The sequence below is a fragment of the Poecilia reticulata genome, chromosome 21 (assembly GCF_904066995.2).
Source record: "Poecilia reticulata chromosome 21, P_reticulata-male-v2, whole genome shotgun sequence".
NCBI lineage: Eukaryota > Metazoa > Chordata > Actinopteri > Cyprinodontiformes > Poeciliidae > Poecilia > Poecilia reticulata.
The window spans coordinates 3,549,314-3,563,541 of record NC_088850.1 but is presented as its reverse complement, the minus strand read 5'-3'; the positions used below and the strand labels follow the sequence as shown (position 1 = coordinate 3,563,541).

General features: G+C 37.5%; 1 protein-coding gene across 3 annotated transcripts; it reads left to right on the top strand.

Moving 5' to 3' along the window:
- Positions 1-439: 439 nt before the first annotated feature.
- Positions 440-7,828, top strand: vgll2a (vestigial-like family member 2a). 3 transcript variants are annotated; one of them, XM_008397218.2, is made up of 4 exons: positions 440-804; positions 1,773-2,016; positions 4,633-5,130; positions 7,206-7,828. In XM_008397218.2, exons 1-4 carry the CDS (start codon positions 727-729, stop codon positions 7,391-7,393), a joined length of 1,008 nt encoding a protein of 335 aa, XP_008395440.1. In that variant the 5' UTR covers positions 440-726; the 3' UTR covers positions 7,394-7,828. The 3 variants fall into 3 exon arrangements, with proteins under 3 accessions (XP_008395440.1, XP_008395441.1, XP_008395439.1); XM_008397219.2 differs by having other exon boundaries at positions 446-804; positions 1,770-2,016; positions 7,046-7,327; XM_008397217.2 differs by having other exon boundaries at positions 448-804; positions 1,770-2,016.
- Positions 7,829-14,228: the final 6,400 nt, after the last annotated feature.

The window sequence follows — 14,228 nt, the reverse complement described above, 5'->3', positions numbered from 1 at the left end:
ATTTTATAAAAAGAACTTAAAAATTTATGAGTTTCAAAAGTCAAACATTTTCAACTTCATCAGAAAATTTCTAGAAAGGACTTGGACATTTTAGAGATTAATATCAACATTTCTGAGGTTTTTTTTGGCAGAAATTTTTACTTTCGTTTTTATTGTTTTATCTACAGTGGCCCTGATATGCTTCCATACAAAGACGTGTTTCTGAAGGATCTATTGTTTCTGGAGGGAATCAACTCAGGTGCTGTCTGAATTATTCCAGGTTTCATTTGTTTATTTGAGCTGATTTTTTTTTTAATTTTATTTCTGACGTTTCTTCTTCTGTCCTCAAACTGCGTGGTCAGCTGTAAGAACCTTTCACAAAAGAGATAAAAACGCGCCCAAATTCCCAAGAAAACTAATAAAATTATATATAAAAAACGGTGTCCTGCTGGAGGACAGACATACAGAAATGAGCAGCTTCTGATTTGTTTCATGTTTCTTAATTAAAAGCCCATTAAGGCAGAGGTGGAGCTCTGGCTCCTGATTGGTGGGTGTGCGCGCGTGCGGTGGGAGGAGGCGGGGCCGTGGGGTCGCTCCTTCTCGGGTCCGGGCCGCAGTCCGGTGCGTAAAGAGCGCAGAGAGCGCGCAGAGGAGTTGAGCACCGGCTTGGACTTTTCCGATTCCGTCTCTCCGTCCGACCTGAGCGGCTCTAGATGACGCTTGGTTCTTCTTCGTGAGTTGTTCGCCATGAGCTGCCTGGATGTGATGTACCAAGTGTTTGGTCCTCAGCCTTATTTCAGCTCCTACAGCCCCTACCACCACCAGGTACGCTGCATTTCCGCACGGCTTCTCTTTACGTCGGTCTAAATTCACAATATAATCGTAATTAAACTGAGTTTAGATTGTTTTTAAAGTGACCAGCGGTTCAAATCCGTCTGAAAAGGTAATAAAAAGACGTTTTCTTCAACTTAAAGAAGTTACTGAACCCGTAAAACTGGATTGGTTGATAGTTTTAAATACTTTTAATGAATAAAAAATGTGTAAAAAAGATTTGACACAGTTTTCCATTTATTTATGTTTTGTTGGATAAGTTAATATTTAAATAAAAGACAATTAATTGCAGTATTTCGAAGTTTTATGCATTTATAAACACAATATGCATCTAAACTATATATTATAGTAAATGCATCCAGCTAATCTATGTAGCTGTAAGGCAGGAGTACTCAGGCTAATTGCATGTAAAATAAAAACTAGTTTGTAAATATTTACTAACTAGAGTCTTAGAGGCAGCAGGTCTGTTTTCTGGTCTGTTCAGACTTTTTAAAAGTTTTTTTTCTCTCTGTGTATCAAACTCTCAGTCAACATGCAGACGTGTTTCACATGGTGTGAAAACTCACTCTGTCCGCCACCTAAACACTCTGAGACCCAACCTGCCGTCATAATGAACAGTTTCACAGCTGATTTGTTTTATTTCACGGAACATTTCCACCTGCATGTCTAATTATGCTGCGTACATTTTGGCTTTTAATCAGAAAATACAAACAGCAAAACTGATTTCACCAACTTGCGCGTTAAAAACATCAGGAAACAAAACAGTTCAAAGTTTCTGTGTTGGTCTTAGATGTGGAATTCAAACTAAACATCACCCGTGTCATCAGATCCTGAAATAAACCTCTAAGAGGTTTGCAGGTCAGAGGTCAAGGTTTTTTTTAGGTTAGCAATAATAACAGGCAGTAAGTTGCATCAAGGCAAACAAGAGCAGACATGATGTATGTCTGTTTTTACTCCAGAAGCTGGCTTTCTACTCCAAAATGGAAAACCCCCAGGAGCTCAGCAGCCGACTCGGCCCCTCGGGGCCGCCGGCCATCAAAGAGGAGGACAAGGAGCTGCCGCCGGGCACCGAGTACCTGAGCTCCCGCTGCGTCCTGTTCACCTACTTCCAGGGTGACATCAGCACGGTGGTGGACGAGCATTTCAGCCGAGCGCTCAGCCAGACGAGCGCGTACCTGACGGCGAGCGGGAACAAGGCGCCCAGAGGTTCGTGGATCCGCCGTTCAGCCGGTTCAACGCAACTTTAATAATCTGCAAACGGAGTTCCAGCTGAACTTGGAGTCAGTTTCTACTTCAACACTGCAGCCATACGATGGTTTTGAGTCCAACATTTACATCTGAATCAGTTTTTAGTGCAAACTGAAGAAGTATTGTGGGACAGAAACGATTAATCAGAATAAACGTGATTAATCGATTATTAAAATAATAATCAACTATTTTAGTAATCGACTAATCTATAACTGGAGTACACAGACTCAACAAAAAGACTATTTGTAGAAAAACAACATATTCAGAGCAGTAATTAAACCAAAACTGAACAATACAGTGTTGGAAATCGCTCAGTGTCGATTCGATTTTTAGTATCACGACTTGACTAATTTATCTAATCAGATGTTTTAGATATTGTGTTTAAATTTTGTAAGTGACAAGAGGAAAAAACTTTTACTTAAAATTATTCCATCAGTTTATATTTAAACAAAATTAAATGCATAAAATTCTGTAACTTAAATTACAAGTATTGGGTTGGTTTAGCCTCCTGGCTTTTTCTTATCAAAGAATTATTCAAAATACATTTCTACAAACAACTAAACAGACTAAAATAGATTTTTGAGCATCTTGAACTGATCCCCGGTCTATGAAATGTGATTCTCTGTAGAATCTTTTTTTTTTTTCCTGCACCTCTAATTGTAGGAATGAAACGATTAATCAGATTATACGTGATTAATCGATCATTGAAATTTTGTTGTCGATTAATCATTAACTGCAGTATACAAAGTAAAAAAAACCCCAATATATTCAGAGCAGTAATTAAACCGAAACTGTACAAAATAAAAATACATTTAAAATAAAAAACATCTTTATCTGTAAATGTTTTAGCCGAACTTCGCCTGGTTCAATTTTACTTAAGGAATGCTGTGTTATTGCAATAAAATGTTTATTTTCTTACTTAAGAAAATATTTTAATAATTTTTATTTACACCTTTAATATATTTTAATGTAAAAAGACTTGTGTAGTTATATCTGTATTTTTTTTAGCCGATTAATCGATTAATTGTCAGATTAAACCATTTTTATTCATTTACTTAACCTTTTATTTAACCAAGTGAGCTGATTGAAAACAAAGTCTCATTAAAACCCAAAGTACTGTAATAAAACAAAAACACTCCTGATTTTCATCCACTGCTGCTTTGTGCAGATTTCAGATCAGTTTATCGGCACAGAAATGGACCGATCAGGGTTTCCCTAATCGATCAATTTCTTGTTTTCTTTGAGTTCTGAGCTGCAAATTAAATTTTCCTAAAAGAACAAATCAACATGTAGCAGAGAAAATAATGTGCTGCATTGTTCTGATGGAGGTCGTTTTGGATCCAACAGAAATTTAAGAAATTACAAGATTCTTTTATTGTTTCTTCATCCAGGTTTGCGTCTCTAAGCTTTATCTGTTTTCTATTAAACTCAGAGTCATTTGATAATTCAAGCTGTTGGTTATTAGACAGAAAAATATTCAACCTTTTCTGCCTGTGATCTGCTAATCACCAATCAGAGCCGATCACAGGAAAATTGACCGTTTCCAATCTCTGCAGCTTTGATAAAACACATTTAATGAATTTATGTTTTCTGTTTGCAGATTTGCATAGATCACACATTTATCCTCTTACTGCTCTGTCTTTATGCTTCATATAAACATTTTTTTTACAACATAAATCAAGCTTTTCTTTTCAAATAATGGCTAACTGATTAAAACAATTGTACTAAGACATTTTCTTTCCACCGTAAACCACAGTGAGGTTAATTTTTTTAATGCATTTGCACAAAACCTCTAAAATTCCAGTATTTTTATGTAACTGAATAACTTTAGATTCAGCAAGTAGATTTGCTGTGTTCAGAGAAAACTATTAGATTTTTCGTTGCTTCCCAAATGCTGGAATAAATAAATGTTGTTGGCAAACGGCATGTTAAATTGCAAAAACCTTCAGAATTGATGCATAAAGCTTTATATTTAAACTCCTTATACATTTATATACTCATTTATTTATTAGGCTCTTCAACTTGGTAAACTTTATTAGGCTTCTTAAAACTCAACGTTTACACTCACACATGAAAATGGCAGCAAACAGATGCACAATTGTACAACCATACATTTTGAAAAGCATCGGTAGAGCCTCCTGCACAACCAACAAGAAAGCAGCCAGTGGTTTCTGGATGGTTAAGGTAACAACAACACACTTGTCTTTTCCAGCAGCCATTGTACAACAGTAAAATCAGCTAACCAAATGTGCTGGAGCTCAGCTTGGGTTGCTAGGTAACAGCCGATGTTACAAGGCAACAGTGCAGAGCCTGCAGATTTGTAATACATTTTGAAGGTTTTTGAAACGGCTCATTTTCCAAACGCCAACAATCATGAACGTATTGCCAAAAACATCTAGTTAGTTTTTTAAGCACTTGTTCTGTTTTTAGAAGCAGCAGAAACCCAAACGGAAGCACAAAAATGTGCAGAGTTTGAATATTTAAAAGTTTGAGTTCTTCAGACTCTGTTCTTGTCTTTTCTAAACATTTTACTGAATGTTTTTTGAAGTGACTCCATGATTTGGGTTTTCTCAGACGGCTCCTTCCCCATGAGTCAGAGGAGTTTCCCTCCGTCGTTCTGGAACAGCTCCTACCAGCCGGCGGCCTCCTCCACGCTGGGCGGCGCTCTGTCCGCCCCCCATGCAGACATCTCCTTCCCCGCCGACCCATACTCCTCCAGCTCCCTACACAGCCACCTCCACCAGCCCAGCCCCGACACCTGGCACCCGTCGCACCACCACCACCATCATCACCACCACCCTTATTCGCTAGGGGGCGCCATTAGCGCTCAGAGCTCAGCCTACTCTCGCCCAGGCGTCCACGAGATGTACGGCGCGGCGTTCGACCCGAGGTACAGCTCCCTGCTGGTGCCGTCAGTGAGGTCGCACCACCGACTGTCGTCGGGCAGTTCGGTGCCGGGGCCCAGCACCTCGCCCTGCGACCTCGGCGGGAAGGCGGAGTCGGGGACGGGATCGGCCTGGAGCGGCTCCTTCGCCGGAGCTGGAGCGGAGATCGGACTCAACATAGATACAGGTACAATAATCCTCAGAAATCAGCCGACATCTTTCATTAAAGGGATAGTTCAGTGTTTCACCTGGGGTTGTGTGATGTAGAAATTAACAGGCAGTATCTTACTTCCTGTAGAAAGTAGAGAACTCGGTTTGAGTGAACGGCTACTGGACGTAAGAACTAAGACTGTTTTCACACCTGATAGTCTGGTAGATTCGGTTTGATTGTCCACCAAAATTACAACATTTGTTAAATTTCCAGCTGAGGTTCACTTTCACACTGTTGTCTCAATCAATCTAAACCAGTGGTTCTTAACCTGGGTTCGGCCCCTCAAGGGTTCGATGAGTCGGTCTCAGGGGTTCGGCGGAGCCGCGGAGGTAAAGACACACTTGTGTAAAGTCGTGATGACGCCCAGCTTTGCCATCACTTGCTGCAGAGGATCACGTTACATTGCTTAGCCAATCAGAGGATCACGTTACATTGCTTAGCCAATCAGAGGATCACGTTACATTGCTGAGCCAATCAGAGCTGCGGAGGAGCTGATGGAAGGAGCTCCACTCTCAGCATGAATTTGAACTTTTGTCTTTATTTACTTCAGCGCAGCTCACAGTTTTTACCAAATTCTGTAGCTTTCGGTGAACTTCTAAATCTGCTCCTTAGTCGCATCTTTTCGGGCCTGCTACTGCCTCTAGTGGCGTGGGGTGGTAACACAACTAATATAATTACATTACTAAATCAGAATACCGCAAAGTCTTTATTATTAATTTTTCATTCTCTTAAGAATGTAGAGCTAATTAAATGATTTAAACAAAACCTTAAAGTGGTTCCAGTTTCTCTCGATGGTCAATCTGCTGAAACTGTGGCACATTTTAAATACCTTGGGTCGTTCCTGGACAGTCAGCTCAACTTTGCTGAAAACACTGACTATATTCTGAAGAAGTGTTCTCAGAGACTCTACCTTTTAAGAAGACTTAGTGACCATGTGGTGACCCAACTAGACTGTAGTTGGGTCACCCCTATGTCTTGAATTTGGGGGGAAAAAAAATCATATTTCATATTTTATTTATCACTACATAAGGGTTCAGTGAATGCGCATATGAAACTGGTGGGTTTGGTACCTCAAAAAAGGTTAAGAACCACTGGTCTAAACCCTTTGAAAAACCTGTCCCACTCCTCGCCTGTGGGGGCGCTGCACCAAGAACCACTGAAGGAAAAGACATGAAAACCTCTGAAGAAGACGCTAAGCACAACTTCCTTTTTCATGAAATGTAAACAAAAATGAAGTTTCATCAAATTTTAGCGGTTTTGGCAAAACGTAGATATTCCACTAATGTCGAAAAATCACAATTTTGCAATTACAATGTTTCTCTTAAATGAGAAGAGAAACATTGTAACTGCTTCTCCTCTTCTGAATAAGTTTTTAAACGTGAATAAGTTATTAAAAACATGCCACTTCCTGTCATCTTCCTCTTTGTCGTTTTCGACAGTAGTAACATCCAGCTGTAGATCATGCGACTCGTGTGAAGAGAAAAAAAGTTTTTCCTTTGCAGTTTTGCAAAATAAACCAATTTCAATACATCCCAGCGTGACAACTTGAGTCTTTTTCTAAATTTCCATGTTTCCATTAAGTGAACTCATGAACCAATTTGTGCGATTATAAGTTTAATGTAATCGCAGCTACGGTGTAATTAAATGAAAATCTGTTTCTGTCCCTCGGATCGACTTACACAAAGTGCTTTTAACGAACAAAACGTCCGTCAGTCGGCACCTTCACTCCAGCTGTCAGCTCCATTTTCTGCTGCTGTTGCTTTTTTCCTCCTTCTTCACCTCGGGCCACTTCCTACTGCTTTTATCAACAAGCTTTTGTCAGTGTCTAATCTTCCTTTTCTTGCCTTTATCTTGTCTCGCTCTTCCTCCTTTTCTTTCTCATCTTTCTCAGGTCTGCAGGCGCAGGATAAAAGCAAGGATTTGTACTGGTTTTAGAGACTCTTCCTCACCTTCCTCTTTCTATTTTGGCCTTTTTTCCCTCCAACTCTAAGAAACTGTGAGGCAGAAATCCGTTTTTTAAGGGGGTGTAACAGCTTCTGGTCTGCTTGCAGCTCTGCGCTACAGTGGACTGTGCAGCAGCGGCGGCGGCGGCGGCGGCAGCCCTGCTGAGCTGAACGCCGACAGCATGGATGCTAAGCAAGCGTGGATTCAGAAAACCAGGAGGGAAACCGATCTGAACGGATACGGACAAAGACAAAAGCCTCTGTGCTTCTGTGACAGGGAGGGACTACATTCCTAAGCTGGGAAAGAAAAAAAAGAAACGTCCGGAGGGACAGACGGACAGAAACACATGTGGGTTTCGCACTCGAAGGACTTGGCAGACCCTTCCTTACTGGGAGTGTGTTATGGCTGTGCTGGTGTTCAGGACAGGACCTGGCAGGCGATGAAAGCAGGAACAGTCTGGACACTTTGGTGTTCGGGGGAATCACGTTCCGACTGGACATATCAGCTCAGAAACAACAACAAAAATCAGGATTTTTGGACCTCAACTGATTTCTGAAGCATTTTAGCTGCAACAGCAAACCTCATCCACGTCCAAACCGTATCGAAGGTTTGCAAACGGCATCAAGACGAAGCATGCTAACTGTAAATCCTGTTTTATGAGTGTACAGTGACATTGTCCTTAAAGGTATTGCACAAAGTGAATAAATTTCAAATCTACAGATTCAGAAAAGATGGCAGCAAACAATGTTCTATTTTTTATTTTGAAATCAAGCTTTGACAGAAAGTAGTTTCCTAATTGAAAACAAAAATATTTATGTTTTAATTATTTTAAAGGCAGACAAAACGGGAAATACCTTTGAGTTTAAATGCGACTTTAAGTTAAAAGTATTTCAGCAGATATTCAGTGCCTATGAAACGTATTCATACCATTGGAGGTTTTAACGTTTTTATAACTTTTACATCATAATTTTTTAATCTTTGACAAATATTGTAAAAAAAAAAAAAAACAACCTTTTAATGTCAGAGTGAAATCTGATTTTTACAAAATAATAACAAATGGATGAAAACTATTTAACATTAACATAAATATTCTCTTTTAAAGTTGATCAACAGAGGTCCAACCAAATGGGGCTTGAAGTCTCACAATCAGTGGAATGGAGATCATCTGAGTCAATCAGTATTTAATTGATCATAATTGATTTGTAACAGCAATAAAAAGGGTAAAGCATTTATTATTTTTAATTATCTGGAGAGTACTTTTACTTATATTCGTATATTTTTATTTGTGAAATTGCAAATTAAGCCAAAAGTCTGAAGTATCTGTCCGATAAATCGCTGATGATGTTCCGATTTCTTTTGTGCTCTAAAATATAATTCAGAAATTTAGCTTTGACTTCTTGAATGCAGTCAGACTTCCTCAAAAAATATAATTATATTTACTGTTTTTTCATGATTTAAAGCTCAGATGACAGAAAATTATTTCAAGTTCAGCTGTGAGGCTAAAATCTTTAAGATTTATCCACGAGTGTAAAGCAAAATAAGAAAACTGTCAATAAAAGTAAAATCATTGCTAAGTTCAAACTAGATATTTCACATCACTGCCTTCCTAAAATAATGGCCTAAGTCACTTTTGCCAAAAGTAAAAGTAATTTATTTATTTTATGTTTTTTGTCTAAATCATCTTTCGACAAAAAAGTGATTTTTGCAAAAAGAAAAATCAGTTTGGTGATGATACGTCAAAGCACTCATTATTACACACAAGCTCCTTATTTGGTACCAATTGAGACGGAGAACAGGCACAAGGGGAGGACCAGAGCAGAATCTGAATCAGTTATTGTTTATATGCACAAATCACATTTCATTTTAGTTGTTCATCCTGCCTTCAGCTGAGTGTCTGCTACAGCGGTTTGTTAGCTAATCCATGTCACCTGTTGCCTGTTTGACCCTAATGTGTGTGATGTCATCGTGATGTCATTGTGATGTCATCTGAACCCACCTACTGGAGCAGGAGTTGATGTAAAGAGACATAACTCTCATCTGTAGTTTCTAAAACACTCCACAGTTTTATGTAAAAGTGGCTGATAAGGATACGGCAAGTCATTACGTCACATAATGTCACACTTTACAACACCTGATAGGAAATATGTTGTGACTGTAATAATCTCGCTAGACACAAACGATCCTCAGCTGCTTCATTAAGCAGCACCTGGTGGGGATTTTATTTCTCTGAATGCAAAACGCATCGACCTCCTTCACAGCTACATGGTGGCGTTCTTTCTAGTCAGGGATCAAAGGTGCTGAGTGGTTGGTTGAAGAAGAAATGGAGAAAAAAGTGACTTCACATTGAGAGGAATTGTTCAAATTGGGGAGAAAAGTAAATGTTCCGACTGCATGGTCCTTAAAAATACTTCTTTATTGTTGTTTTCTTTATCTTATGTGTGTTTGAGTGGGAGTTGCAGCAGATTGGTTAGATTATGTTTATTTACCTAATTATAATTAGGCCAAAATTACGGAAGAGGATAAGTGCCACTACGGAGGGAAAAAATGTGACTTCAACCTCAGAATTTTATATTTAATTTAATTATTTTGCCTTTTTTTCCCCTCATAATTCTGACTGTATTTTTGTCAGAATTCTGCCTTTTTCCTTATAGTTCCATATTTAATAACTTTAATTCTTGAACCCACTTATTCATACTAAAAAAGTTGTTTTCATCCCATTTTATTTCAAATATTTTTTTTATTTGTTCTTAACTATAAATTCAAGACTTCAGATCTTAATGCATATTATTACACAACAAATAAATGATTTAACTTCACTGGCTTACAAAAGAAGTCAATTTTCAGACTCGCATCTGGACAGTAATTTAGATTAAATAAGTTTTAGGGTCATATATTGATTAAAAACTGCAACAAAGCCAGTAGAAATAAATTACTTGCATAGTGTTGAATATTGAGTTTAATCGGTCCCGTTTCATGTCTTTGTTCTGGACATTTCATGAATCATTACCTTCAAAATATCTCCAGGACTGTGTCAACATGAAAAAATGTAAACTTCACACCAGTGGCTGCTGAGAAGAAGAAGAAGAGCATGATGAATGAGAGGAACGTCGACTATTTGAAGCCACTTGACTCTTTCTCTCCTTGCACTCGTGCAGCTGTCAACGACAACTGCTCTTCAACTTGGTAAACACACACACACACACACACACACACACATGTCCCTGTGTGCAGCATGCAAGCTGAGCCTCCGACCCTAATAAAGGGGCCATTTAGTGTGAGTGGAGTCCGGCCCTTCTGGGACAACTGGTGTGATGTAACTGGAGGGGAAAACACACCACTGTCCAAAACCCATTTCTAAGTGTTGAGTTTTAACAGCTTGTGTTTCTGCTCCTCACTTTGGGACTTGGTATTTAGAATTAAAAGTAGATATAACACTTTCAAATGATTTATATACCAGAACAAATTATTTAATTTGAGTTTACATTGATCTTATTCAGTGGTAACACTGTAAAAACACAAAGCATTAAGTATTATTTCTAGTGCAAATACCTTAGTAATCATAAGTAAGTTTTCAGCAAGATATAGCTGCTCGTTTTAAGCCAATAATTCCTTAATGTTGATCAACTTAAAAGAAGCGGCTGCATCTTTCTGAAATGTTACTCGTAAGTTAATTTTATCTTATTTGAAGTGGACTAAGATATTTACACTATGAACTAGACCAAAAATACTTGGTGAGACTTTGTGTTTTAGCAATAAGCATCATGTATGGTAAGATTCTGTCATCATCAAGAGATGTTCACTAGTCAGTTAAACATGTTTTTGGTTTTTGACAACAACTAAAATCCCAAAATACTTTAGACTCCTTCTAAAAAATTTTATTTCTGCCTATTTTAACATTTCAAACACCAAATATACATTTTTATGCTTTAATATGACCAGTAGAAACCATGTTAGCATTACAGCTTTAGGTAACATCTGTAATCGCCACGCTTCAGGCTACAGCCAATCAGCATCAAGGAAAACTGCCGCTGGTCCTGGATTGGCTGCTTTGGCAACACCAGCCAATGGCGTGTCAAGTAGCATATTTAAACTTCTCTTGCTGTATTTTATTTAACATTTTTTAGAAGTGCAAAAACAACCCCAAAAACAGGACAATTTCCAACAAATAATTGATCCTGTCATAACAACTAATTTATGTAATTGGACTTAATTGTCCCAGAAGGTATGATAATATTGTTGTTTTTGTAATAATTTTCAAGTAACATAAAAGTAATGACATCATAATGCAATTTCTGAGTTTCATACGTCAGAAATTTGATAAAAAATCACCCAGAAATTTTGTGATTAATATTGAACAAAAACATTTTCAAAAAATATTTCTCAAAAATGTCCATTGATCTCAATTTCTGAATTCTAGCAAAATTTCGACTCTTTTTAAACTCAGAAATTTCTTTTTTTTCCCCCATAAACTCTTTTCTAGAACTTTTTTTCACTTTTCAAACTCAAATTTCCTTGTTTTTTATTTCATTTTATTTTATTTTTTATAAAATTTGAGATTAATTGTAAAAAATCTTTGAGTTTGTTTTAGGATTTTTTTTCACTTTTTAAACTCAACTTTCCTTCTATTTTCTCTTTTTTCTACCTAAAATGGCCCTGATACTGCTTGTAAAAATGCCCTTAGATGTTGTTTTTACGTTTATATCTCGCTCTTTACTGTCCGTGTTTTTTTGTTTTAAATTTTTCTGGATGTTTCTTGTTTGAAAGCTATTTGGGGGAAATTAAAGGAGAATATGAGGCGGGAAAACAGAAACGCTGCAATTTTTACCGACTTCAAAATAAGAGCATGAAAAAAAAAATTGGCTGATTTAAGAAATAAATGTTTGTAAATATTTGGTTTCAATTGTCCTTAGTACCTTTTAGGTATTTTTATTTTTTATTTTTTGCTTTTTAATGCCGATTAAAGAAAAAAGCAAAAGATTCTCATCTATATGTGGTATTGTGATGTACTTACGTTTCCTGGGAAAAATTCAGATTTAAAAAATTGTATTGGTTTCATTCACTAATTGGAAGCAAAATGAAAAAAGGAGGAAGAAGTCGAACAAAAGCCGCTCCATATGTTCCGTTTCTCAGCCGCAGCGACGCAGAAGCAGCTGTAGATTGATTTCAACCTCTGACTCTGGCGACGACAGACATGAAAAGGGTGGAGTGCTCCTGTTCCTTTTGTAGTAAATACTCACAAACACTCATGTATTTAATTTTCTGTTTCTCACTGGAGCATTTAACCCAAAAAGAAAGAGGCTTTACAAAGACGCGAGCGTTGATTCAGACTGAGGAGGTGTGACGCTGTGCTGACTGAGTGAAACAGAGCTGAGGTCAGGGACGAGGGCCTCCTTTTAGTCAGGCTGCCATTGATTCGCCGCTTTAATAACTCGTTAGCATCATTATCTATTAATCACAACATATAATGCACTGTTTTTGCATTTTATATTTTATATTCACGATCTTTTATCAGCTACCAAATCTTAGAAACTGTAGTCATTCACAGTTTAAACGTGTGCAGTTATTCTAGTTATTTCAATTAATTTTATTCCCAGTGTATTTGCTCATGTTTCACTTCTTTTTATTTATTTAAAAGGAAAATGGACATTTATTAAGAAGAGCACTTCACTCCTTCATACAGCGTGCAGGATTTAGCCATGTACATGTCATTTCCTGCAGCTCCTGGCAGGTCAATGGTATAAATATGACCAAAACTTTAAATATAAGGTTGTGAAATTACAAAATAATTAATAAAAAGTTGTAAGAATAAGCAGCAAGCTCTAATTTACTCACAGATTATATTGTAAGATAAAAAATGGTTCCAGGATGCCAACATTCCTCCCGTTTGGGATCCGATATTCCCCTCTGGTTACATTTCTTATTGATAACGTTGAGTTTATTCAACGTTTTCTATAAAAATAAGGAGTTATTTTGTCTTCACAAAATAACTGCAGCTCTAATTTCTATTCATTTGGCTCAAAACCTGACAAAACAAACGGTCAGTAGCTTTGTAAGTAATAGCGAGGACAGAAACTAACAGAAAAAAATACCATGCGATTAGAAATTACTCAATTTACAATAATTTTGACTGAATTATGTAGTGAAAATTAATCGTCAATAATCCAGAAGATTTCGTACCAGAGAGGTGCAGAAAGAGGCATTTTTTGCCTTTCTTCTTTTCAAAACAGCACAAGCTCAGTGAGACTGGGTGGGAAGTAAAATCGATTTTCTGCTGGCTAGAAACGTTATCGATCAATTCTCGCTATTTCAACTCCTGACTCGCCAGCAGGGGGCGTGTCTGAGTGAGATGGTTTTATACCTGCAACCAATAGAAAAATTCAACTGCAGTGGCAAGCGTTCAACCCAAGAGGGCAGCACTGAGACGGTTTTAGGTCACAAATTGCAGAAATGAACAAATTTACATGAAAATGTCAACATTTGCACAGAAATATAAAGATACAATCTTTAGGAGCCAATTTTTAAAGTTTATCTGCAAAAAAAAAGGCGATTTTGGGTTTTGTTAGTCTTTGATTCATATTCATGTGTTAACCATTTTAACATGTAGATTGATTTAAACCAGAGTAGTTCAAGCAGGTGAACCAGATGAACGTGAGTTTTGGATTGAATTGCTTGCACTGGATTTTGTTTAAGGGGTATAGCAGTAAAATGGGGCTGAATACATACCACAATTTTCTGATTTTATTAGGAAAAGAAAATTCTGCTCTACGACATAAAAAAACACTTAAGTTTGAAGCTGTAATTGACAAACTTTGACAAAATATTCCGTCCAAATAGTTTTTTTTATCTCATAGTTCGGCTGATTTCCTGGCCGCTATTGATTTTTTGCGCTTTCTCTTCGGCACCTGCTGGACAGAAGTCCAAATGGCTAAACGCAGATCGCTTTCTGAAACAACGGAAGCCGGACTGCCTGCTTCTCCTCTACCTTTTTGAGAACAGCTGCAAAAACATCCGAAGGTTAAATGAACTATTTATTGGAGGAATGTCCAAACATGAACACAATGAGAAGAAATGCAAGGAATGAAATGACTTTTATCATTGTTGATTTCATTTAGATGTCCTTGTCTTTTTTT

Bases quoted from the DNA above. Each gene is read 5' to 3' on its own strand.
- vgll2a (XM_008397217.2), top strand. From the start codon at position 727: ATGAGCTGCCTGGATGTGATGTACCAAGTGTTTGGTCCTCAGCCTTAT. The intron at 805-1,769 runs GTACGCTGCATT...TTTTTACTCCAG, and splicing joins ACAGCCCCTACCACCACCAG to AAGCTGGCTTTCTACTCCAA. The intron at 2,017-4,632 runs GTTCGTGGATCC...GGGTTTTCTCAG, and splicing joins CGGGAACAAGGCGCCCAGAG to ACGGCTCCTTCCCCATGAGT.